The sequence below is a fragment of the Anguilla rostrata genome, chromosome 1, assembly GCF_018555375.3.
Source record: "Anguilla rostrata isolate EN2019 chromosome 1, ASM1855537v3, whole genome shotgun sequence".
Taxonomy (NCBI): Eukaryota; Metazoa; Chordata; class Actinopteri; order Anguilliformes; family Anguillidae; genus Anguilla; species Anguilla rostrata.
Genome location: NC_057933.1, coordinates 25530280 through 25556392, shown reverse-complemented (window position 1 = coordinate 25556392; position 26113 = coordinate 25530280). Strand labels below are relative to the sequence as shown.

General features: G+C 45.7%; 2 protein-coding genes across 6 annotated transcripts in view; both read right to left on the bottom strand.

Annotated features, from left to right (window-relative positions):
• Window positions 1–1792, bottom strand: part of tiam2a (TIAM Rac1 associated GEF 2a) — a 90503-nt gene extending 88711 nt beyond the window's left edge. Inside the window, exon 1 of the mRNA XM_064331678.1 lies at window positions 1759–1792. The gene's annotated coding sequence lies outside the window, so the exon portion shown is untranslated. The remainder of the gene's footprint in view (window positions 1–1758) is intronic.
• Window positions 1000–26113, bottom strand: part of scaf8 (SR-related CTD-associated factor 8) — a 37713-nt gene continuing 12599 nt past the window's right edge. For 3 of the 5 annotated variants that reach the window (XM_064331697.1, XM_064331725.1, XM_064331733.1), the window contains exons 3-20: window positions 13057–13101; window positions 12504–12665; window positions 11720–11876; window positions 11114–11241; window positions 10326–10502; window positions 9833–9927; window positions 9177–9327; window positions 8745–8873; window positions 8367–8476; window positions 7690–7883; window positions 7255–7355; window positions 6805–6918; window positions 6414–6570; window positions 5962–6092; window positions 4469–4607; window positions 3931–3996; window positions 3315–3524; window positions 1000–3151 (exon numbers count right to left, since the gene is read on the bottom strand). In XM_064331697.1, coding sequence (XP_064187767.1) covers window positions 1755–3151; window positions 3315–3524; window positions 3931–3996; window positions 4469–4607; window positions 5962–6092; window positions 6414–6570; window positions 6805–6918; window positions 7255–7355; window positions 7690–7883; window positions 8367–8476; window positions 8745–8873; window positions 9177–9327; window positions 9833–9927; window positions 10326–10502; window positions 11114–11241; window positions 11720–11876; window positions 12504–12665; window positions 13057–13101 — 3663 coding nt within the window. In that variant the 3' untranslated portion in view covers window positions 1000–1754. The remainder of the gene's footprint in view (window positions 3152–3314; window positions 3525–3930; window positions 3997–4468; window positions 4608–5961; window positions 6093–6413; window positions 6571–6804; window positions 6919–7254; window positions 7356–7689; window positions 7884–8366; window positions 8477–8744; window positions 8874–9176; window positions 9328–9832; window positions 9928–10325; window positions 10503–11113; window positions 11242–11719; window positions 11877–12503; window positions 12666–13056; window positions 13102–26113) is intronic. The other 2 variants (XM_064331717.1, XM_064331708.1) reach the window with 2 other exon arrangements.

Genomic DNA, 26113 nt, shown 5'->3' with positions numbered 1-26113 from the left:
CAGCAAAATGTATGCCCGGGCACTGCATACTTTGAAGAAGAAAGTGTGTATATACAAATATTTTCCACGAGTTTGAGCAGTCTGTCATTTGGGACCGACGGTGAGGCACTGCGGTGGTTTCGGCCGTCAAGTCACAACCGCAGCGTCTACGGTCAGAGCAGCCTGCTGAACGCCAGGACCGGGGGCGATCAAGACAAGAGGCCGCTCTTTTTGCCGAGCAGGCATTTTTAGACTCGGCAGCCTGACAAGGACAAGCGTCTCGACCTCTGAAGCTAAAACTGACCACGGCAGTCCCTTGTCCTCTGGCTGTCATGTCTGCACAGACACTGCGGACTCTCCGGGGTGTGTGCGGGGGCAGCTGACCCATCTTAAAAATTCAGAAGCGGTAGCATGAGGGAAAAGTGACGGCTTGCTGCCTATAGTATCGCTGGCAAGCTACTCCCTCCGGTCTCAAATTGAAATGCGACGGGACGATTGACAGAGAGGCCATTATTATTTTTTTTAATATAAACATTTACTGCCTGGAAACAGGGACCCTGCCTAAATTGTGAATCGTGATTGGATGGCCTTGTCAACTGTGAATGAGAACCTACTTCCTTGAGGAAGCAGCGAAATCCTAGTTGACGGCCATAAAGAGTAAGCAAAGCCATTGCATTGCTTGCATTGTCTTTCGGGAGTGTGGCCTACCATGGCAACACTATGTGGAAATGATTCTATACGCTGCTTTAGAAAGGGATTAAAACCATTCTTGTGAGTCATTTAATTAATTTCTTACTTTATTGTTCATTTTACTGGCTGCCAAAATTTTGTGAAGTGTAATTTAGCAAAACTTGCTTCCTTATACAAAGACAGGATCAAGTGCACTTAAGACTACGAATGGCTCAACACTGGCAAATTTTCTTATGTCCCTACATGCATAAAGGCTGAATTTGTGTAAAAATATCCTTCCATTTCTGATTAGAGGGATATATACAGTTCACAAAATAAAATCCTAGAGCATTTTTATCAAACAGGATGTTTATTAGCAACTAAAAACAATGCACCCAACATTCATTTAATTTTTTTTTTTTAAATACAGTTTTTTCTCTTTTTTTAATGTTGCTATAGGATTCACTGCAGTATGATGGAAAAAATCACAGACATTTATTTTTGGGATAACACAGATGTTTTAATCTTTTAAATGTATACCCTTTTCAGAGGACATCGGAAGCTTCTCACTGTACTCGCAAGTGTGTGTGTGTGTGTGTGTGTGTGTTAAAAAGACAGAAACAGCGAAGAACTCCACGATAAAGCATTCAATTAAAACTGCTGCAGCATTTTAAAAACAGGACAGACGACACAGGCCAGAACCCGCTGTTTTCAAGTATTCCATAATCGTCAAATCGTCAAATTTGTCAGCCAGGATTCCTTACAACTCTTCCATAGGAAGGTAAAAGCTCCCCCCCCCCCCCTTCTCACATTCACAATAAAAACACCTTAGCGAGCACTTCATGAAAAACTGCCTTTTTAAAACGATGGGGGCAGGGTTTTTGCTTCCGTTGCGATTAAAAACAAAAAAAAAATAAAAACATCACCTACCATTTTATCTTCTAGCGAGCTGATTCTAAGGAAGTTAAAACATATACAGTTATGTGAAGGATGCACACAAAGCTGGTTAAATTATCTGTGTCGGGACAATAGGTGAATTTTACTCTCAACAGGTCCATCGGGCCTTTGTGAATGAGTACAGAGATGACAACTTTACAAAATGATCTTTACCTACTGAGTGATGATAATGTCCCCTCAGTTTCTGTTTTCTCTAGCACAGGCTGCGTTTCTGCATCCTCCTTCGGTACATTTTGTTCATTGCTTACATCCTTAGGGGAGGCGTGCTTTTCCAGATTGTTCCGGGGCTCCTCGGCGGCAGGCGTGGCCTCGGGCGGTTCTGGGGCCGCCGGGGCGCTGTTAGACCCCGCCCCGTTGACACACTGCGGCTTCTCCTGCTCCGGGCCGTCGGCGGGCTTTTCCGGAACGGAGGGCGCCTGGGGCTTGGGGGCGGGGACGGGGGCGGGGGCCGGAGTGGGGGCGGGGGCGGGGGCCAGGGCAGGGGCAGGGGCGAGAGGAGCCCAGGCCTGGCGGTTGCGGTCGCGCCCCTGATCCCTTTCGCGGTCTCTGTCGCGGTCCCAATCTCGTTCCCGGTCGCGCTCGCGGTTTCTCTCGCGCCCGCGGTCGCGCTCCCTCTCCCTGTCCCGCCCGTGGCGGCTGCCGTTCATCTCCCTCCGGAAGTCGAAGTCCCGGTCGTCGCGGTCCCTCTGGCGGTCCCAGGGCCGCCGCCGGTCATCAAAGTCCTGGTGCAGGTCCGCCTCCCCAGGCCGGCCACCGCGACTCCAGGCAGGACCACCACCACCACCACCACCGCCGCCGCCTCCTCCTCCTCCACCTCCTCCTCCTCCTCCTCCTCCACCACCACCTCCACCTCCTCCTCCTCGATTCTCAAAACGATTAGTGAAGTTTGGTCTGGGACCTGGCCGCTCCTCTTGAAAGCCCTTGGGGCCCCCCGCGGGCACGCCCCTCAGGTCCCGCTCGTCGAAATCCCCCCTGGGCGGGCCCCAGCGGCTCTCGTGTTTGAAGCTGGCGAGCGGCTCCTTCCTGCCCTGGCTCTCCCCGCCATCCCCCTGGGGCCCCTCCCTCATCTGTCTGTTCTCTGGGGGCGGGGTCGGCAGCAGCCCCGTCCCCTGCTTCTCGGGCGGCGGGAAGCGGTAGTCCTGGTCCCTCTCCTGCGGGACGCCGTCGCTCCTCCCGGGGGACCGGGCTTCGGGCTGGGCGGGGCCGTCGGAAGGCTGGGCGGGGGGCTGCCCGAACACCCCCTGAGCCCTGCCGAACTGGTCCGGCTCGGAGTAGGGGGAAGGGGCAGGGGCGCGGGGGGGAGCGGGCTGGGCGGGGTTGAGGGCGGGGTTGGGGGCCAGGCTGTTGTTGGGGTGCAGCAGTCTGTTGGGCATGAGGAGGGGGAAGCGGCCACCGGCCCCCTGCAGCAGGCTGGGACGGGCCTCCACGGGCAGCAGGCCCGGCATCCTCTGGCCGCCGAGGTTGGGGTGGTGCAGCGGGTGGGTGAGGGACGCCGAAGGGTGCATGCCCAGCAGGCCCATACCGCTCCGCACGGCGTTCTGCATGCCTACGAGGGGACGGCCAGACCACACGCCAATGTTAGCACACAGCTAGTAGGTTACAGTGTTAGCACGTTAGCACACCACAGCAAATTCCCCACAGACCAATGGCAAAATTTTAGCTAGCCACGTTAAGTGTAAAGCAAAGCAGTGACCCCCTTGTGACTGTACCTTGTAGTGTTAATTCCGCGGCGGCGTCCAGGCTTTCCGCGGGCTGGCCCGCCTTATTGTCGGCAGGCAGCTGGGGCTGGGTTCCCACGGGATTGAAGACGCCCTGGGGGATGTAGCTCCCAGGGATGGTGCTGACGGGAGGGATCATGGCTCCGAAGGGCGAGCTTTTCGGGGCCTCCTGCGCCCCCGACATGGAGGACTGCATCAGGGCTGCAAGCGCACAGAGGAGAGCGAGCCAACGTTAGGCACAGTCAGTGCAGAACACCTTCCCGAATGGGGTCCCCCTTGGGGTTGACAAAGGAGTACCTATCGGTCCTCAAGAAAAACAAATAAATATTCTTGAAATTGGAAATGTTGTTTCCATTTCCATACTGAAAACACTGCATATTTTAGATTTTAAGATGAGACCATCTCCGGTCTGCACATCCTCTGCAATTCTAAAATATTTATGCTACACTAAATTGCCTCAAGCATCAAACCCTTTCATGGTGGAGGAGGACCTCAGCCACAGCCATGAAAAGGTTTGGGAAGCGCTGCCGGCAAGCTTAAAGGCTTCATACAGTCTGGCTTCATGCGCTGGAGAAGAGCATTTCCACACCTGCACCTCAACACTTACATGTTGGTACTGAGGGGACGCCAGATCCCACGGACGTCTGAGGAACTACAGAAGGTGGCATGAAACCTACGGGGGCAAAAGGTCATTTAAAAGTTAACTATGTAACAGACACTTGAAGAGAACATGACAATATTACCATCATGACACTAATTCAAGAACTTTCCTTTCAAGCTAATATTCCATAAAACTGAAGGAACTATAGATACACCCTGCACAGACCATGATTTAAGACAAAATATAAATGGCTTAGAAATTCCCGAAAATGAATGCTGTCCCGGAATCAGTTCTAAATCAATCCCAATCTAGGCCGCAACCATTTCGAGAATGTGCGTTCTGAACCAGGACCAGTTTTTGGTGGACACACACATGTAACAAAATGGAAGCACATAAAGGTATCTATGCCTAGTTTTTACATACAAGAAGCTACCAGTGGTCCATTTAAATTCTCTAAATTTTAGCACTGAAGGGTTTTAGAAGGGCAAGGGAACCCCGACTGTAATGCTTTTCCCTTGGCATGCGGTCTCTGTGGGACACTCACCGGGAGGGGGCTGGGAGGTGTTGAAACCGGCCCGCAGGAAAGGCGGCGGAGGGCCGAAACCGGGCGGCGGCATCGCCATGGTGACCGGGAAAGAGGGCGGGATGAGCCCCACGGCCGGGACACCCTGTGCCACCGGGATCTGTAAGGAGAGCTCACACCGGTTAAAAGTGGCAGGCGTTCGCAGTTCTCCTGTGCCCTTGTCTTCACAATGGACTGTGTGAAATACTGTGTAAATCAGGCAAGTTCAACTCTGGGCCCGGACAGCCTGCTGGTTTTTGTTTTCAGATTAAAATAAGCAACCAATTTAGTTCCAAAAAAACTGGGCGAAGTGAGTTAATGGTGTAATCAGCATCTTCACTTGTTCAGCTGAATGAGCAGAAATTCAGAGGCTCTCCACAGACCAAGGCTGGGGACACCTGCTCCAAATAATGCAGTAATTAAGAGTTATTTAAAATGTGAAAAACAAGCAAGTCTAATTTGATTTGAAACCTTCATTCCAGGGAAGTTTTGCCTTTGACATACTGGCTATGTAGAATACATAACGTAGACTAAAGTACATCCTATATGAAGTGCTTCCTATATAAATACACAAAGTAATGGAGCAGGTTCTCTCTGTGCTGCGTATAAAAATTACCCACGACATTGCTTAGCTTAGCTGAGAAAGCCCACCGACAAGCAAACTTCTAAAAGAGGTGCGCTTCCTGTTGTCAGTCTACACGCTAATGAAGGGTGATCCCCCCCTTAGGGAGAGGCCGTCCAGCTGCTAATAAAAGTTAATCACAGGAAAGACAACGACCCTCAGTCGCACAGATCCAAATCTGCAGGCTTAACAACACCCGGGAGAGGAGGAGCGAGGGAGAAGGGAAATATGGGTATGGCTAAACAGGTGTTTACAGTAACTGCTCTTCTCTTCATAATATTTCCCGAATGTACCACGTTCAAAGAGGAACTGCGAACAGAAGCCGAAAAACCCACGCACCTGACCTGCTACACGTTCTGAAAAGACTACAGGGACACAAAGACCCTGTAAAATAGGGGAAGGACAATCCATTTAAGAAAAGAGATTCAGTACCATTGTGAAAACCCATCAGGGGCGGGCACAGATGACGTGCTCTCAGCAGGGGTTCCCCAAATTGTTTGAGCAGCCAGCTAGGTGCGAAAAGTAGCTAGCCGGCAACGGGAAGACAAAACGTTCCGTTCCCATCATTTTTATGGCTTGAAAGGGGGAAAAAAAAGACCAAAGACCAGAACAAATCACGCAGACGAACAACATGTTCGTCAGGTTGAGCCAATTAGGCCAGACCTTTTTCCCCCCGTAGTCTTCAGAAATTAATGATGGCTCTTTCTCTTACAAGTAGCCGACCGAACAGAGGTCTGTAGTCCGCTAGCTAGCCGACAGCTAACGCTCGGCGGACGCCTCATCTCAGTTTCTTACGACGCGAGCGCTGCTGGTTAGCGGAGCGCTCGGGCAGGGAGCGGCGCGGCGGCGCTACCTGTACGGGCATCATGGTGACGGGCTGGGTGAAGGCCTCCGCCTGGGCGCTGCTAAGGCTGCTGGGCTCTGCGCTGGCCGGCTGGGCCGGCGTCTCTTTGGGCGGCTCAGCATTCCGCGCAGCTTCCCACTCTGGAAGGTTCCAAAGTTTCAACAGTAATTTCACACTGACACTGATACCGATATCAGGTTTAGCATCACAATACTAGATACCAAAACGATAGCGTGGCCAAAAGGAAAACATGGTAGCTAAGTTACTAAATAACAACAGTTTATTGAACATAGAAAAAAATGAAATTCAACGTGATCCTCAGTCCATGGTTAAAGTATAAAAGAACAACAGAATAAAACAAAACACTAATCAGTAAAATATAAAATATCGGCTTCTATTTAAAAAAAAAAAAAGTTTCAACATTATAGCTAACTGCTAATGTTAAATAATAACAAACTCACCACTGTTGACCGTCTCCTGGTCGATCATGCCCCCCTCAACAAAACCAGCCAGGTCGTCCAGCTTGACCTTCTCCCAGGGTATGTAGGTCACCCCCAAGTCCACGTCCCAGAACTGCTTGTACTCCTGCTTCACCCCAATATTCAGGGCCCAGGCAATCTGGAGACAGCGTACGGAACCGGAGTTTACTCCCCAAGCCCTGGCAACCTCCATCTCATAATCCCCCCATTTGTGTTTACAACACAAGTGCACAACTGTTCTGTGAATCCCTTTCTTCAGAAGCTGAGCTTGGTGGCTTTGAAACTGGCACGTTACAAAACCACAGCAGATGCAGGGGTGTCAAGTTTGGCCGACATCCCCAGGGAGGATTGGTGGGGGTGTGCTCGCCGTTACCTTGATGACTTTGGAGCCGATCTTGAAGGAGCCGCTGCTGAGCTTCTGCCGGGCGCGGTAGGCGTCCTGTCTGTGCACCATGCCGATGTAGGCGCAGCCCCTGGGGGGGATCATCTGAAATTCGGCAGAGAAGCACGGTCGGCTCAGCCAACCACACTCGGCAAACTGACACCAATATGGGCCCCCGAATTCCGAACTTTAGACTTGGCAAGGGGAACTGCCACACAAGCCTCTAGAGACCATGCACTGGAAGAAACTCCAAGTAGTTTTTTTAAATGTATTTTATATTTTCAAAGATAATTTTATTTTTTTTAAACCTAACAGCATAATGGCAAAAAAAAAAAAATCTAAATAAAACATTCTCATACTCAGTTTCAGAGAGAAGCCTGATCACACAGCAGGTATCCAAGATAAGATTATATGCACAGCGGGGACCTGCCGTATACTTACATTGATGGATTCAATCTGCCCAAATTCTTCAAAGAGGTTGGTGAGATCTTGCTGTGTGGCCTTTTTGTCGACTTGTCCCACCCAGAGAGTAGTGCTGCAAACTGAAAACAAGGGGAAAAACTGTCATGCTTTTGCACTTTTGAAAAACACTTAAGTCAAAGTCTGACCCTCACAGATCAAATAAAATTTTAACACCCATTGCAGGGCTATACAGTGCTCCAATTTTTTGGAACATTCACTCCTGGAAATGGTGTGTGCTAACTGTAAAAGTAATTTAGGAGCACAGTTACTAAAATTAGAATGCACTGCTGCAGTCCTGAATTTTTCAGCTTAGGAGAGCATGTGCTTCATAATGTACAGAAGTAATAGAGACACTGGTCAGATATATGAGGAAAGTAGTTTTGTTGTTTTTTTTCCCGGTGGCCTCTCTCTCACCGCTCAGAGTTTTGGAGCGGATGGGCGGCAGCCCTTTCTTCTGCCGCTCTTTCTCGCGCTCGCGAGCCCGCCGCTCGCTGGAGTACGACCGTGACGACTTTCTCTTCCGCTCCCGGGACCGTGACCGCGAGCGCTTCCGGTGCTTGCGCTTGCGCGAACCCGACCGCGACCGTGACCGTCGTTTCCTGGGGGACCTGTGAGCGCAGACACACAAAATGTTACTGGGTTACGGTACTAAACTACCATCATATCGCCATTTTAACTGTGGCTTAATAAATGAAAGGCTTAATAAATCATCACCATTTACATGAATATGTAGGTTGACTCATTTTTCACAAGCCGTGGAAAAAATAGGGTGTTCACATATCACAATATTTCTATTTGTCAACTAATTAGGCCTTGCTATATTTGTGGTCCTAAAACATTTTTTTTTTAATCAACAAAATGTAGTCAAAAGACAAGGGGTGAATGGCCTACTTTCATCTGTAAAATGTGCCATTTCCATCTATTTTATTGTTCAGATTAAAGTAAGAAGCTGTAAGAAATGACTCTGGGAGCATAAACACCATCACTGCTCGTGTGGCCAGCAGTACAAAGGTGTGTTTCGGGTACTCCGTCGACACGCTTTGAGTGAATCAGTTCAGGTCGCGGCGACCGTGTCTGCGCTGCCCTCTCACCTGGACCGGGACCTGGAACGCGTCCTGGACCTGGTGCTGCCGGTCTTCTTCTCCTCGGCCTCGAACATGTCCTCGTCCACCGTGTCCTGGCCTTCGTCCAGATCCATGTCCTGCATTTTCAAAAGGGGGAAAATAAAACATATCAAAAAAAACACAACAACCAAAAAAATACCCCACAAATTGCAAAGCAGATAAGCTGCTTCAGAAGCAGTTTCAAACCAATACAATGTCCACCAACACTGCCCCATCCTAGGATATGAACCTGCTATCCTCTGGTAACAATTCTAGTGCTACACCTGTGACTCCACACTTAAACTGCAGCTGGAGGTTGCGGACTACGTGCATTAGCAGGCAGGTAACGCGTGTCAGGGAACTTGCCTGCTGTTGGTTGTCGATGGAGTCGTCCATCTTGGTCTCGACCTCTTGGTGCTGCTGGGCGCGGCTCTGAGAGGGCGTGGCTGAGCTCTCGGAACCGAAGATTGCCTCCTGGCCGTCCGTGGACATCGCCTGAAACGGCGACATGTCAACCACGGTCCAAATCATCAGATCTCACAATAACAGAGCCTCAAGAGTCAATGTTAAGAGTTTAATGCTCAGCATACACAATCAGTGCTCCTAATCTCCTAATCTTCTACAATAAGAAAGCATGCAAATGGAAGGAATGCTGGAGCTGACCATGTGATTTGTATACAATATATCTGTAGAACGGCCAGCGGCTGTGTGGCATTGGTCACATACGAGCACTGGCAAAGTTAAAGAATGCAGAGCAGATAATCTGTTTATTATCTGCAGAATCTGTGATTGTGAGACCTTCTGTTGCTGCTGCTGCTGCTGCTGTTGCTGCTGTTGCTGCTGTTGGTGTTCCAGGAACTGCTTCTGGAACTGCTCCAGGTTCTGCTGTTGTAGCTGCTCGGCCAGCTGGTGGAAAATGGAGCTGTTGATGGAGTCTGAGACCATGGGCCTAGAGGGGGAGAGACACAACAAAAGATTCCACGCTGAACTTCAGGCTAACGGTGCACGTGGCTGTGACTCGAGACACCGGGGCCCAGTTAAAAATATTACACGGGAGCTATGCTAATGGTGCGCATGACTAGCCCAAAAGAGCACAGCACTGTTAAAGACAGGTCAATGAAGCTACACTGACAATGCACAACTGGCACCCGGGACAGCACAGCACCGTTAAAGGCAGGTCAGTGAAGCTACAACAATGGTGCACATGAATGGCCCTCGAGACAACACGGTATGCTAATCTAGCTGTTCCACAGTATTGTAGCCTCACCTCAAACCTGCAATGTCTGGTTAAATAGGGCCCAAGTGCATCAGTGTTTCAAAAAATGTCCCACCAATATATTCCACCAATATGTTGGAAACCAATTACTATTCACTTTCACTTCAGACGAGTTGAAAAACAGAAATATGGCTCAACTGTAAATGGTAATCCAAAAAGTGAAGTAAACGATGCTTACATTTGGGATGACGGCGTGTCCTTTTTGGAACTCTCGCTGCGTTCAGAATCGCTCCCAAAATCAAACTGTCCCAACAGCTTCTGGGAAAGGAGGAGCTGGGTTTACAAGTACATCAATTTAGCACAGCATAGCATATTACACAGGAGTGATTCAGAAACACAACAAAACATGCCCTGCAAACTGCAATGTTAAGAGTGTGCTAGGGCGGGGAACCTTATAAAAAGCAATGTTAGCATATGTTGGTTAGGTACCTTGTAAACAGCAATGCTAAGTCAGTTAGGGGCTTGGTACCCAGTAAGCAGCAATATTGACACGTGTTGGCTAGTTATCGTGTAAACAGCCAAGTTAAGGTGTGTCAGGCATCGGTACCTAGTGAGCAGCAATGTTGAGTGTGTTGGGGTTCGGTAGCTTGTGAGCAGCAATGTTAATAGTGCGTTAGGGTTCGGTAGCCTGTGAGCAGCAATGTTGAGTGTGGTAGGGCCTGGTACTGTACCTTGTTGAAGGAGGACACCCTCTGCTCAAGGGGGTTGAGCGTGTTGGCGGTGGCGGCGGCGGTGAGCTGGGCAGTGAGGGCCTGCAGCTGGACCACCAGGCCGGCGTCCAGAGCCTGCAACAGGGAGGGCTGGGGCTTCTGCTGCTGGAGCTGCAGACTCTGCACCAGCTGCTGCAGCTGTTAAAACACAGAGACCGTTACACACCATTACACCGCTACGCATTAAGTCAAACTTAATGCTGTCAGGTTTGAGCGATTACACACTGTACAGGACTGTGGGTCGCTATTTCTGTGGAGAGAGGGGGTGGTGCTGGTGGAGGAGGTGGTAGTGGTGGAGAAGGAGGTGAAGGAGAGAGGAGGAGGAGGTGGTGGCGGAGGTAGGAGGAGGTGGTGGAGAGAGGAGGTGGTGGAGGAGATGAAGGAGAGAGGGTGAGGAGGTGGTGGTGGTGGAGGTAGGAGGAGGTGGTAGAGAGAGGGGGAGGAGGTGGTGGTGGTGGAGGAGATGAAGGAGGAGGAGAGGTGGTGGTGGTGGCAGAGGTAGGAGGAGGTGGTAGAGAGAGGGGGAGAAGGTAGGAGTAGGTGGTGGTGGTGGAGGAGATGAAGGAGAGAGGAGGAGGAGGTTGTGGTGGAGGAGGTAGGAGGAGGTGGTAGAGAGAGGGGGAGGAGGTGGTGGTGGTGGAGGAGATGAAGGAGAGAGGAGGAGGAGGTGGTGGGTGGAGGAGGTGGTAGAGAGAGGGGGAGGAGGTGGTGGTGGAGGAGGAGCAGCGCGGGGTCGGACGCGGGCTCACCTGCTGGCCCTGCGGGCTCTGCAGGATCTGGGCCACGGCAGCCACGGTGTCCGTGTTGGAGATCTGTGAGGCCCAGTCAGGCAGGCTCTGCACCATGTTGGCTGGGGTGGCGGGGGTTGTAGGGGTTCCTGAGAGAGAGAGAGAGAGAGAGCAAGAGGAGAGAATGGGAGAGGGAGAGAGAAAGAGAGAGAGAGAGGATCATTTAGAAACTGATATTTCAGCTACTTTGTTGATAAGCTCATGAATGACAGCTGAAGTCTCTTCCTGTGTCCCAACGTGACACATTTTATTTTTGGCTAATCTGCATCTCAACCAGTGTCAGTGTAGATAATCTGTTATTCTGGCCAGTGTAATCAGCGACAGTAGAACCTGCATACACACCGACCCTGCAGCAATGCAATTGCCCACTCCTGATTTAAAGGAAAGCAGGGGGAATCGGCCACCAGGGGTCACTATAACACAAATTTGGAGCGGCAGCTCTTGCACTCTCGTGGACAACTCCTGTCGAAAACCAGCCGATCTTGTGACCGCATCTGTCCGCTTTCGGTTCATTTAAAGCGCAAGGGCGTGGCGCGGGCGGGGTCTCGCGTGTGCCGGCGGACTCACCGGGGGTGGTGCTGTTGACGGGCGCGGCGCTGCTGGCGGTGACGGGGGTCAGGCTGGGGGGCGGCAGCCCGGCGGCCATGTCCAGGAGGGGCTGGATTATGTCGCTCTTGAAGACGTTGTTCTTCTGCCAGAGGTTGAGGACCCTCACGATCTTGCTCTGTTGGGCGCACACACAACGACACAAGGAGAGGACAGAGCTCAGGATCAAACTGAGTATCATGTTTCATGTTCCCACACACTTCTTTCTGGATATCTCCGCTTCCGCAGACATTATGGTTTATTATGTTGACGTTCAGTTCAAAGGACCTTTGTCAAGATGTTACACCACCGATGGAGAGGTCCACCTTAAACATGCACACCATTCCAAACGAATTCAGTCACTAGCCTTCATCTTCAACTGGCCCAGTACAGCAACCATCAAAAGACTGGTTATAGCCATCACCAAAATACTGAATGAAAACTTTCAATAAAAATATCATGCAAAGTTACGTTTATTACGGTATTTACACAATATTTATGGAAACGACAGATAACGCGGGCCATCCGAGGTCACCAATTCAGAAAAAAACACGAGTCAAAATGAAAGCTAACTGAGCTGCGGTTGTTCTTTTCTCCATTAGCCCCGACTGTCATTAGCGCCATGATTCAGGCCAGGTCCATTAGCAAGATCGCGCAAGCCTCTTCCTGCCCTATCGGCGCACTTGCGTTCACAGCCTAACCCGCTGGGGCCTCAAAAGTCGACCAGTACGCAGCTAAACGCACCCTGTGGGGGGAAGGGGCCTACCTTGTCGTCGGAAGGGCAGCGGTAGAGGTTCTGGAAGGTGGCGATGATGTTCTTGCTGAAGCGCGGCGCGAACACGTCCTTCTCCTGGCCGAACTGGTGCCGCGACTGGCGCACGATGGAGTCGACCACGTAGAGCCCGGGGACCTTGTACTCTGGCTTGCACTGCGGGGGGCGGGGGGAGGGGGGGGGGGGGGGTCGGGATGTTTAATTCCACGCCTTGTCAAATTCAACTCCGCCGCCGCTCTCAATTTGCTTTTACGACTTCGCGTAATATAAACTCGTTTTAATTCACAGGAAATCGCACATTCCAGACCGCCGCCAGCAACAAAGTTAAGCGGCTGAACGTGGCAAGTGGGTGCATTAAACTACAATGGGATGCACTTACTCAGAGCAATTTAAAGAGATACGGTAATGAGAATAGTAGCAGAATAACAAAAAATAACATCACAGGCATTCATGAAATTAAAAGCTGTCTAACGGCAATTCGAAGGGGGGGGGTCGCTTTGGAGCAGAACCGACCCCGGTGAAAGTCACGCCCCAAACTCATACTCACTTTCTGAATGAACTTCTCCACACTCTGCACGACATGCTTGTAGAACTGAAACGGAAGAGAAAGAGAAAGACTGAAAACCTCTCAGGGGGGAAAGCGGGTAGGTTTATGAAACCAGACGGCAGGGGGCGGGGGGGGGCTGTCCTTCGCTGGAAGGTGCCACCGACGAGGGCAGACGAGATGAGCACCTTCGCCCATACGGGTGGGGTTACCACGGTTTCTCTGAGATTAAATCCCATTTTTAAAAAAACAGGCTTAAGAGATGAAGGGAACCTAATAGAATCTGGTTTCGGGAGGCACAAGTTCATTCACCATGGGATCAATTATCGGGGATAAATTACTCTGCACACCGACTGATTTGAATATATGGAAGTACTGTGAACGCACTATTATCCTACAACCATATGTCCAATTACATCACATCGTTTCAAGTATTAAAAAGACACTACAACAAAAGGCTCTGTTATCCTCTGTGTAAAAAATGCACCACAGTTGCTTTACACATTTTCACATATATTGGAAGGAGCCACATATGAACATCAATCCACTGTAACAGGCACCATGTTAAAATTAGCATAGTAAGTGGTGAAGGATACTTCAGCAAAACCTACAAAAATGTCTTATGGGAATTATATAATGCGGATACAAATCAGTGCATCTGTGCCCATGACAGGCCCTGTCACTGAAAATGTTTTGCTTGCACAAAAATGTTTGCACAAACGCATACTGCTGTTCAGCTGTAAAAATGAACAGTAATTCGTGTTTAAAAGGGATGTCCTGTCTGTCTTTACACACAGCTTTCACAAATACATAGGTAAAAAAAAGAGAGAAACTGCACTCACTCATCTGTACAAAATCATTTTTCACAGCTCTAGAGTTGCAGATACACACACAGGTGTTTGGTGCGCATGCACTAGACCCACTACCGGTCCACTGCAGGACAGTTCTATAAGAAAATTAAATCCAGGGAAAGTATCTGGTTGCACGTGCAGAGAGGTCTTGCAGATTAGTTCTGTAAACAAACCTGCCTGGTTAAACCAGTCTTTTGCATTTCCCAGAAAAATAAACAGCTAGCACTCCTGCTGCAGGTAAAGTAGGGTTTTCCATGTTTGTGAGCTGCTCCACAACCCCCTTCGCTACACGGCCCATTTCACCGAGCGTATCTCGAGACCTGAGACCGGCGAGGACACACAAGGCTGACTCTCTATACTGTCGAACGAGTTATTGTGCAGCCATGAGGCAATATCTATGTACAGCAGAAGCTTGGCTTTTTTCTTGCCCCGCCCACTTTTGACCTTGAGGTGACTTCTGACTGCTGTTTTGAAAAGAGTTTCAGAAAACAGCAGAAGGGTGTGACATCGAAGTTTGTTCAACTGCAACTTTCTGTGATTTTGTATGAGTTTGTGTCACCCCCTAAAATAAATCTCCCCACTTCCCTTATCGTGTTGTTAACATCACAGTGAAAAATAATCTTCGGAGTCCGCATTACGGGCTTAAGATATTCATTGAACTGAGCCATGAAAACACCCCTCTAATAATACATCATGCACCTGTCAATGAAATGTTTATTAGGATTATCTGATGTTCTGAAAATTTCAAAAAATATTCCGATTCCAAAAGCATGTTAAATTTTACAATTTAACATGCTTTTTCTGATGTTAATTTCCTAAAGTAATATACCATTAATCAGCAAGTTCAGTTACCCCAAAGATATATTAACTTTCATAAGAAAATGTTTTTTAAATGACTTAACTTTCTTAGTTAAAATGCATCGGTTGCACATCGTTTTCCAAGTAGACCGTAACTAACATTTAAAGTCCCCTAACTAGGTTTTGCGCTCCTATATATGAATACAAATGATTAAAATAAACAAGGCTACTAAGTGAAAATAAGATGCTTCGCAATCGGCCGCAACAGACATTTGTACAATCCGTATTCCAACACATTGAGTAGGCTACCTGAAGGCCATAGCACTCCAACATACTCTATCCCCTTCTCATGTGAACCCAATGAATGCTAACTAACCAAGAGCCATGACTAGAATATGAGAATATTACTTTCCACCTTGCTTTATTGCACATGCATGGGACCTCAGCAGTGACTGGAGGATGCAGCTCAGAAGGCCTTTCTCCCTGTGCTTTATAAATTCTACAAGACATGGCAACCTGCCTCACTGCCTTTGGTCATATCTACAGACATCTACAAACCTCTGCGGTTGTTAGATAATCAGTGTGGGAATCTCCTTGTACTCAGTTACATATTGACAGAAGGTAGAGCAATGGACTCCTTGAAGGTGTCAGTTTTTTGGGGGGTTTTTGTGTCACGTTTTTGTGCCTATTAAGGACTTCATTCGCAAACAGTGCAGCAGGCAGCATGCATGCAACAACTGCACCAACTCAGGTACCGAACTTGACCTGCTCTTGAGCGAGTGTTTACGAAACAATTGGCTTCAAGCTCTCCTTTCTCCTGTATAGCTGTTCTAATACAGGACAATGGGAAATAATGTGTGGAAGTGATCCTGTTTCTGTGAATCAACTAGCGTTTCAACACTCAAGTTTGTACACACAAAACAATAGCAAGCAACAAGCTGAACTAAAAATATCGACTCGCGGTTGTATGCCTCCGCCAGGTTTGGATATAAAATGTCATCACCTCATCATTTTATCCTATTAGACATTAGTGTGAAACTTTGTCATATTTAGCGTATGAATTCTTGAGTTATGGCCAAAAACGTGTTCTGTGAGGTCACAGTGACCGTGACCACCAAAATCTAATCATTTCATCCTTGAGTCCAAGTGGCTTTTGTGCCAAATTTGAAGAAATTCCCTCAAGGCGTCCTGAGATATCGCGTTCACGAGAGATGGGACAGACGGAGGTCACAGTGACCATGACCTTACCTAGACCATCCAAAATAAATCAGTTCTCCTGTTCCAAGTGGACGTTGTGCCAATTTGAAGAAATCTCCTCAAAGGTCCTGAGATCGACGACGGACGACGACACCGAAAATAAGCTCGCACGCTGTGCCGGGGCATAAAATCAATTAAAACAAGCAAGCTATGATTTAAAACTGGCCCATGGGAGGCACTCCATGATTGCTAGGCCGAGGTCCTACTTTTTACATTACATTGCATTACAGGCATTTAGCAGACGCTCTTATCCAGAGCGACTTACACAACTTTTACTTAGCACTTTACATTGTATCCATTTATACAGCTGGATATATACTGAAGCAATGCAGGTTAAGTACCTGTCAGGGTACAACGAGTGTCCTTACCGAAACGAACTGCACTTCGGTTACAAGCCCAGTTCCTTACCCACTGTGCTACACTCCGTCCTATTTAACGTTTTCTGATTACTTTGATTACTCTTAAGTTTTTTTCTGATAATTACACAAAATACTGGCTCTACTTGTACAGAATCTTTTATTTTAAAATGGCGTCACGGAACTAATTTCCATGGTCACACTTCCAAACGGTACCAGAACACACCCATTTCACCTAGCCAGTACCGTGTTTCTGTCAGTTAGGCAAACCGAGAGGAAAAAACATCTCAAACGTTTAGACAACAACGGAATGGTTGTCCTGTAACACCCAACCAACAAACATGAGTACGGTTCAGGCTCCAGCCACAGAAATGTACAGGTGCGGCCAAAGGAGACAAAAGTTACATAACCGAGACCAAAACCTGACCTTGTCCAGTGTGAAATGTCAGTCTGGCACTCTGCTCATTTTTAAGGGGGCTGCAGTCGAACCAAAGCAGTTATTCATACAGGCTAATCACTGCAGCCCTCTGTAATGCGTATTCTTGAGTAGAGCCCACAAATACTATTTCACACTGCTACAAACTTTGATTTATTAAGATGAATCACGTACGCTCAATAAAGGCTATGAATAGAAAGACTGGGAATTAAAATTTTAAGTTGTGTTCCTGCACTCCATTTGCAAAAATGAAATAACACTTAGGGGTGGGTACGGGTAATGAATTGATTGATTACTTGTCGGATAGGAATATTATTTTCTCATGTTTTATAGCAACAGAGTTTTAAAATATTGTTTTACCAATGTTGACACTGCGCCACAGAATACTGGCATGCTTTGGTTGAGACTGCGCACGGATATATACACAATTGGCGTACTTTGGTAGAAAGTAGTTTTTCGATGAAACCGTGCACAAGGTGCGTGAATGTTTGTGAGTAACCGTGCAATTACATTTGGAATTATATGTTGCTGTTCAGTTTTTCCAATAGTAAATTTTTTGCTGCTTTGAGCACCAGAAAAACATGGTCCTGTCGAGGTCTGTTGTATCAGGGTGAGCTGCAATGCATATCTAGAAAACTCATCAAATCCCAGAAAAACTATCTGTATTGATAGATAGCACTCTGGCTAAGTGAAAGCATAGCTTTTTGATTTCATTTTTGGGTGAACTGCTCCTTTAAGCACCTCATCACAAGGACTCCACACAAAATTTCATGATACTGGTCTTACCGCCAATCTGTGAAAGTGTGATGTTTCAAAGTATTTTTCATCACCAATCTTTTTCATTATGTGGCTGCAGCCATTGGATTTGCCTTTAATTTGAAGGGGACCGTTAAAAAAAGCAATTTAAGAAAATGCTAATTACATTCTGTAGTTAAGTGATGAAGCTTTGTCCTCTCCTTTGACAAAGCCTATCATAACATTGCTGCATATGTACAGTATTAGGCACTAAGCAAATCAAGGCTGTGGTACTCTCAACCAGCAAGATCTGTGAAATTAAAGTCATCGACAGAAGCAAACAATCCTGTCTTTCAAACGGGTGAGCATACCTCTGCCCTGAAGGAACCTGCACGCACGCATTAACGACAAAAACAGGCCCTTAATTTTCCTTTGACACTGCACCTATGACCTTTTGTGACCCTGCTCATCCATTTCTCATGCGTTTTGTTCAAACTCTGCTCGAAGTTGACTTTAGCTAGAATGGAAGCATCTATTAAATTATTGACTTCACTGTCTCGCCACTTACTAAGGTCACTACTGTTGTCCTCCTTTTTCATTTATTTTTTAAGTGACCAGCTGCCAACACTGAATGATGACAATAGTGATATGCGGCTGTGTCACGTTAAAAAAACCAGTCCTCACAGCGGTCACATGGCCACAGATCGGATATGCATCCAATCTAGGACCACAAACTAAAATGTGATATGGAAAAAAAAAAAAATTTCAGACCTGTGTCACATGTAGGTAATAAAATCGGATTTGGGCCACTTCAGCCTGTAGCTGTGTACCTGCACCTGAAGTGCACGCAGGGTGGTGGATTCATAGGATATCTGAACAGTACTGAGAATTGCTCACTGCACTGAAAGCATTTCCTCAAAGGCTGCCAAAAACGTAGCACAGTGGTTAGGGAACTGGGTTAGTAACAGTGTTGTGAGTTTGATTCCCAGGGGCAACATGGTGTGCTGCTGTTGCATCACTGAGTGAGGGACTGCATCCGAATTGCTTCGATAAAATACCCAGCTGTATAATTGGACTCTATGTAAAAACGTAATCTGTGCAACTCACTGGCGAGTGCGCTACTGTAAAAACCTAGTGCAGAATCGACAGAAAATCTGAGAACTGTCCTGATGTGATCTGCAGTTTAAGTGAGGTAGCTTCTAAGAGACATTCCTGCCCAGAAGCACTCTGGAACCCTGTCCCAAAAACAGCTTCAGCAGAAATGCTGATAAATGCATATTACTGTAAAATTTCCATGCCAAAAGCCAGCCTTTCTGTATGGCAGGTACCCTGTGAATAAGACAACAGCCAGCATGGCTTATGTCCCTTGTGTTTTGACAATTTTTCCAAAGGAACAGAAGGAAATATAATCACTGCTGCTCTTTGATGGTTCTGGTACTATAACACAAAAATCATGAATACAAAAAATTGACAGAACATCAGACAATTGTATAATCACGTCCAGTGTTTATCAAAGCTGGGGTCAATTAGGATAATGAATATAATGTTCACGGACTTTATTTTGGGTTGGCTAGTCTAACCCTACGTAGGTTTTTCCCTGATAATTTATTGCACATTTGTTACCTAATTACATTCACAGTCTGGTCTTAATAGCTAGATACCCATTTGCTTTCGACCTGAATTGCTCCACAGTTTATCCAGCTACAATTTTTTGCTAAGTGTAGGCCTAATTCTAGATTTCTGACGGTAACAGTCATTAATGTTTGTATTCATTCTTAGTACATACTCTGTGTTCTTCAGGTCACTTGCTAAACAAACAATGATAAACAATAGTATAAATCAAGCATTTTCAAAAACCAGTTAACTCTCTTACACAGTATAGTTTTGACTAGGGCCCGATTGACAGTGCTTTGGTGGGGCTGGAAAAATCCTGATAAATGATTTCCTGTTGGAAGCATGCTCAATACAATTCTACATTTAAGTCCTTAAATACTGCGCAATACTTTTCACTTAAAAATAAGGAATTACAAAACAGACAACGTTTTGACTTGATCTACGTTCATGAAAATACATGAATAACAATTTAAATGGCTAATAATAAATTAAAAAGAGAGTAATGAGATCCACTACATGCAAATGCTTAACTGACACCAATGCATCAAATGAAACCCCTTTTCAGATCAATGAACAGCATATAACCCATTGCTTTTTAGACATAAAAATGCTTAAGGAATATTCAAGGTGAGTTCAACTATACTCATGCTAAAAGACACACATGTACACCACGCTAACAGGGATTCACATGTAAATCAAGCTAATTGGGACTCACATGGACAGCATGCTGATGGGGATTCACACGGACAGCATGTTAACTGGGACTCGCATGTACACCATGCTAACAGGGACTCGCATGTACACAATGCTAACAGGGACTCCTATGTACACCACGCCAACTGGGACACACCACATGCTAACCGGGACTCACATGTGCACCATGCTAAACTGGGACTCAAATGGACACCACACTAATGGGGAATCACATGTAAACCAAGCTAATTGGGACTCACATGGACAGCATGCTGATGGGGATTCACAGACAGCATGTTAACTGGGACTCGCATGTACACAATGCTAATTGGGACACACCACATGCTAACCGGGACTCACATGTGCACCATGCTAACTGGGACTCAAATGGACACCACACTAATGGGGATTCACACGTAAACCAAGCTAATTGGGACTCACATGGAAGGCATGCTAATGGGGACTCACATGTGCACCATGCTAACTGGGACTCAAATGGACAACACACTAATGGGGATTCACATGTAAACCAAGCTAATTGGGACTCACATGGAAGGCATGCTAATGGGGACTTACATGGACACCATGCTAACAGGGACTCACATGTACACAATGCTAACTGGGACTCACATGTATACCATGCCAACTGGGACTCACATGTATACCATGCCAACTGGGACTCAAATGGACAACACACTAATGGGGATTCACATGTAAATCAAGCTAATGGGACTCCATGACACCAGTTAACAGGATCACAGTACACATGCTCGGACTACATGTGCACCGTGCTAACTGGGACTCAAATGGACACCACACTAATGGGGATTCACATGTAAATCAAGCTAATTGGGACTTACATGGACACCATGCTAACAGGGACTCACATGTACACAATGCCAACCGGGACTGAAATGGACACAATGCCAACAGGGATTCACATGTAAATCAAGCTAATTGGGTCTCACATGGACAGCATGCCAACTGGGCCTCACATGGACACGACGCTAACTGGGACCTGGGACTCTGACTGAATTAAATGCCTATTTAAGTATGACTTCATTATGGCTGTCAATAGAGAAAACACTAAATTGTTCGCGTAAATGCTCTGAATCCTGAAAGTTGCTATATAAATGCATACGCCTGGTCCCCATTTTGTTTTATATCCCATTGCTAATATATATATATATATATTAATAAAATTGCAATATCAAACAAAACTTTTATTCTTTACATAATTCTTGATGTCCTTAAGACAAAAAGCCTGCGTCAGATCTACCTTGTAAACTCAAGTTTATTGGTATGGACTCCACAGAGGATGCACCAATCTTCTGAGTAGTTTTAATAAGAACGAATGTGGAAGAAGACAGTTCTGCATCATTAAACCACCAACCGTATAATGTGCTTTATGGCCAAAATAAAAGCTGACAAGCAGCTTTTTAAAAAGGAAGTTGTCTGGGATACAAAATAAATACTCCCAAATGCTCCTGTGTCATAATAAAAAGGATGAAAAAAAAAAAAGAATTCAGATCATTTGCCAATACCAGTTATGCTGGGCAGGCTGACGTTTCTGAAGTCATCAAATTTACACAAAAATATTTTAATGAGATTATAGTCTTATAAGACAATTGCTTCAATATATTGATTTCACTGATTTACTGAAACCAAATATAGGTCCACATTAGAAATGGCTTAATAAATATTACAAAAGCTACATTATAAATTGATGAATAAAATGTTCCTGGCTATTCAAGAATGAGCCTGAAATATTTATTAAATCATAACAGTAACCACAACATGGGGCAAAAAGATGCTTCTGGAAATTGTATTCTATTTAAAGCAGCAGCCAAAAAAGACTAAAAGAATGCTGCTGTACGCAGAATCATTCATAGAGTAGTCAGTTATTCATACATTATTTGTATACTTAATATTAAAAAATCTTCAGAAGCTCTCAAGTCAGAGCTGACAGAGAACTTCACACAAGCCTTGTTCCAGGTCTTACAACCAATGGCTTATGAAAATGGCCTGAAGGTTCTCTCTGCGGCTTTCACACCTAATTCACGGGGAGTGGATTTTCTGATCCCCGGTCCGTTCAACCACATTGGTGAGGTTTGTTTGGGCAGATGAGTCAACTCACTCAGGTGTCCAGCAAATAACCACACCGTGGTCCACCTGAAGAGGGTGCTCATGAGTCTCACCAATTACTGGTGAGAACACAATCTGACCGAACTAAAGGAAACAACCCAAAATACGCTATGTATTATGGCTTGAAGGCTGATGTCACACGCTAGGTAAAATAAGTAATAATGTAGCATCATTAGGGCCAATGTTTAACTATTTTGTAATGTATTCTTAAATGCCTCAGAACATAAGCAAAATCACTTGCACAATGACTAGCATTATAAAAATGTAAACAATTTTAAATTTTAATGTGCAATGTGTAGATAATTTGCATGAGTAGTTTCTGAATATTACGCCAACTCTCACTGCACACCAGCTTATCATCAGATTGTGACTGATCTCTCCCAACTCCTCTTCTGTGTGTCCATTAGCAAAATATAACGGAACACGTGAGTCAGAGCTTACTTGCTTCCTAAATACTCTCTGGTAGCAGAATATTTTCACTGAGTAAGTCTACTGAAGTACGAAGTTTACATTGTTCAGTTCTCACAGTCTCAACAGTTGCATATGTTATGCAGTTCCCTCAAATGTTTTAACTGGTAAGGACAACAAAGAAAAATGAGAAACGATAAGAAAGCACAACACGTAGGCTAATGGATGCCCCATGTCTGTCCTTGGCGAGGAATCAGCAATCTCTTTTGTAAATTTACCCTGCCAAATTTCTGCCCAATAAACAAATGACCCACACGGCGCCATGGCTTTAGATTACAAAATGCGGTTGCTTAGAACCTAATCGAACATAACAAACAAAATGCAACAAAGTAACAACTTAACCCTAATTCAGACCAAAGCAAACAAACTAAGGGTGAGCACACTTAAGTCTCATCTAAACTGCATGCGTAGTGGCTGAGGCAGGCAGAAGCAGCAGAACATGTCGTTTGCTGTGTCTTGACTGGTTTTGTCTGCTCTCTATCTTGTGAACATCTTCGTTGGGTTTTCCAGTAGGCTACATTTGTTATGCACCTGCACCTTGCTTCAGTCATGAGAAAAACAATTTGTTCAAATAAATTCCACAATACAATTTTGTTATTGCCACTGTTTATGACATTTATATTTAAAAACGTGCTTATCGAATGAGTTTGTAGATGTTTCAGCTCCTGATATCTATTATCCCTCTTAATTTTACTCATGTTTATTTCTCCTGCATGGTGACAGCAGGCCAATTTTCAGAGCCAGCTCTCTCTGCCCTCTCTATTTGCTAGGCCTACGCAAGCCTTCGTCCTTTGAGCTATCCATCCCCTCCACAACATCTTGCAAGTGTTTCTATAGTTCATCTGTGTTTCAGAATAACCCTCACCAAATTTAATAGACTATCGGTTTGGAAAACCGATTGCTGCCTTCAAACATTCTATTCTATGAAAAATTAATAAAAAATGTGTGCTTTGGGAACTACTGACACAACTCACCATGTGAGCTTCTGAATTTTGAATTGCGGGGGGCAGACGAACACCTCATTGGAAAATACCACACGGAAGTTCGCTTTTGTCTCACAGAGTAGGGTTCTCTAATCATTTACATTATTTTAAGAGAATACAGAGTCAGATTAAGAAGCCGTTTACTCCTCATAAAGATTAATATTTTATCATGAAGAAGAAAAAAAAAAGAGCTAATCTGTTGCATTTTCATTAGCAATCCAAATATGCTGTTTTAATATTGTGCATATTATCTTATGTAGTCCAAAATCACCCCGCTGTCTTCACAAAATCTGGAAGACAGCACTACTTTTTTTCTGAGCTTTTAATTCACTTTATTTTCTGCTCGGACAATATGGCAAAAGATTCATTCTTCGATATTTTAGCTGCCCAAAAAAAATATCTGCTCTCCACTGCTATAGAAGGGAACAAAGAACACGCCAGCAGCGATAGAACGATGGAAATTAGTCTAAATCTTATCATGTAGCTATACTTAGCATTTTAGAGCAAACTTGTGCATGCAAACACTCCACTGTGCCGCTCGGCGAGTGGAAAATATAGAACAAACACGGACCGCAGCACAATGGCTTCTGGTGCAGATGACCTCTTCCACAGCCATTACTTCAGGTATACGCTTCACCAACAGACGTAGCGCGATGATATGCGTCATGCCCGCTACGCGCGCGGTGTTAGATGAGCCTTTCATAAGAGGCAGAGGGGGAGTCTACGGAGGTATACACACTGGACAGGGATCAATATGGTGGACCACAGAGGCCGTTTCGAGCTATGCTCCATCAAGAGAACAGGAGGTCAAAAGTTTGTTTCACTCTCGCAGTAGAAAGTATTCCGCCGGACACACGCACGGGAAAGACCGTCAGGAATTCTACTCCCCAGCATTGGTGCCAATAAACAAAATTCCTCAACTCCTGAATCCTAGGCCTAAACGACGACCTAGGATTGGCCAGATGCCCATTTTCCCTCATAACGCTTCATTATGCAGCTGCGTCACCCTCAAAAGTTATTCACACCCATGATAAAGATGAAAAGAGAGGCAATATAATAAAAAATGAATTAATAAATCAATGCCAGTGATTAGGTACATGGAATGCTCAGTGAAACGGAGAACATTTTGTATCCATCTTCTCTGGACTAATACATCTTCGCAGAGAGAGAATTTATCAGCATAAAAATCTCCTGCATATAAGTCTTTGGTGTAGGCCAAGGCGGAAAAAAGGGAAAACAAACTATTAAAACTAGCACGTTAGCGCGTTATTTATTTAGCGGCGAAATAGAGCCCTCTGATAATCGGAGAAAAGTGCACAGAGAGAAACACGACAGTGAGACACCACACCCATGGGCTCTACGCGCAGCGACGCTCGCTGGGGCTGCCACCCACTGGACAGAGCTGCGAAGGCACGCGCCGGCAGAACTAAAGGCAGATGAAACCCCGTCGCGTCTTTAATCAGCGATGCCAGCGTTCGTAATGTTTTAACCCTTATCACTATGAAAAGCGTTCAATCGTTTTGAGTCGGAGGCTTGTGTGTACAGACACGTCATTTCTGTTAAACTGCAGAGAATGCAGAGCCTTTTTTGCTCAGAAACACACTTCGGTGATGGTTAAGATTTAAAAGAGCATCTCACGGAAAATTTGGAGTAGAAAGATATATCACAAGAAAACTGAGATTCTCCTCCTCCTCACAGCCACATATAACCCCCTCCCCCCCCCTCCCCCCTCCCCCCCAAAAAAAGTGTTTCTGGCTCAAAACGACTCAAAAATGATGGAGCAGGTCACACCACACTGTATCCAAAATGTTAGCTGGATGGCATTTTTAATCAGTGGGATGACAGCAGACAAGTGCTGGGAAACATGGGTGATAATTGATATCACAATATTTTATTTTTATTCTTATTTATATTACTGAATGATGATATTTGGTAACTCAGTATTTTCTACTGCAAAAAAGAAGAAATAAATACAGCTGCAAACAGAGGGTAGTGAAACTGACCCTGGGGAGCACTAAAGACCCTTTTCATATCAGGAAAAGGCCTGATTTCTTCCCAGAAAGTTTAGAGTGCACTGGGCATGCTCCCTTTGCAAGGATTACAGTGAGCTCAGTCACCCTGCCCCTAGATGGCTTAACTAATTGCTTATAATCATCCTCTCAGAAAACGGTGCTCAACTGATTCTGTGCAGAGGGCCAGTACATAAAACATTAGTCTACATACATTTTTCAATTTCCATTATTATTATTTTTTTAAATAATTACTGAATAAACAAAAAATGTCGCAATGAGCACAGGTGTACCCACAAATACACCGCGGAGCCCAAGTAACGACACTTAGCCTCCAGCACACCACTGCTAATATTTGATTAGCCAAATGATTCGTCAGTCATCAAGGGAAAAACATGACACTCCCATTCGTTTTGCAAACAAAACTAAAGCTAACCAGAGACTTGGTGTCAATATTAGTTACCAATGAAAGCAGCCCTTAAAACAGCCACATATGTCTGCAAATCAACGCTGGCAAAGAAACTGGCTTCAAAACTCACTCCATACTGACATACTATATTGAAACTAGAAAAGCTGGTAAAATAATCATAACTGTGACACAATTACATTAGAACAGACAAACTACCACATAGAGAATTATCTCAACAAAAAGGTTAGCAACAAAAAAAAAGAAAATTCTGTGAGATCTAGTACAGGGAAGAATCTAGTTCTGGAT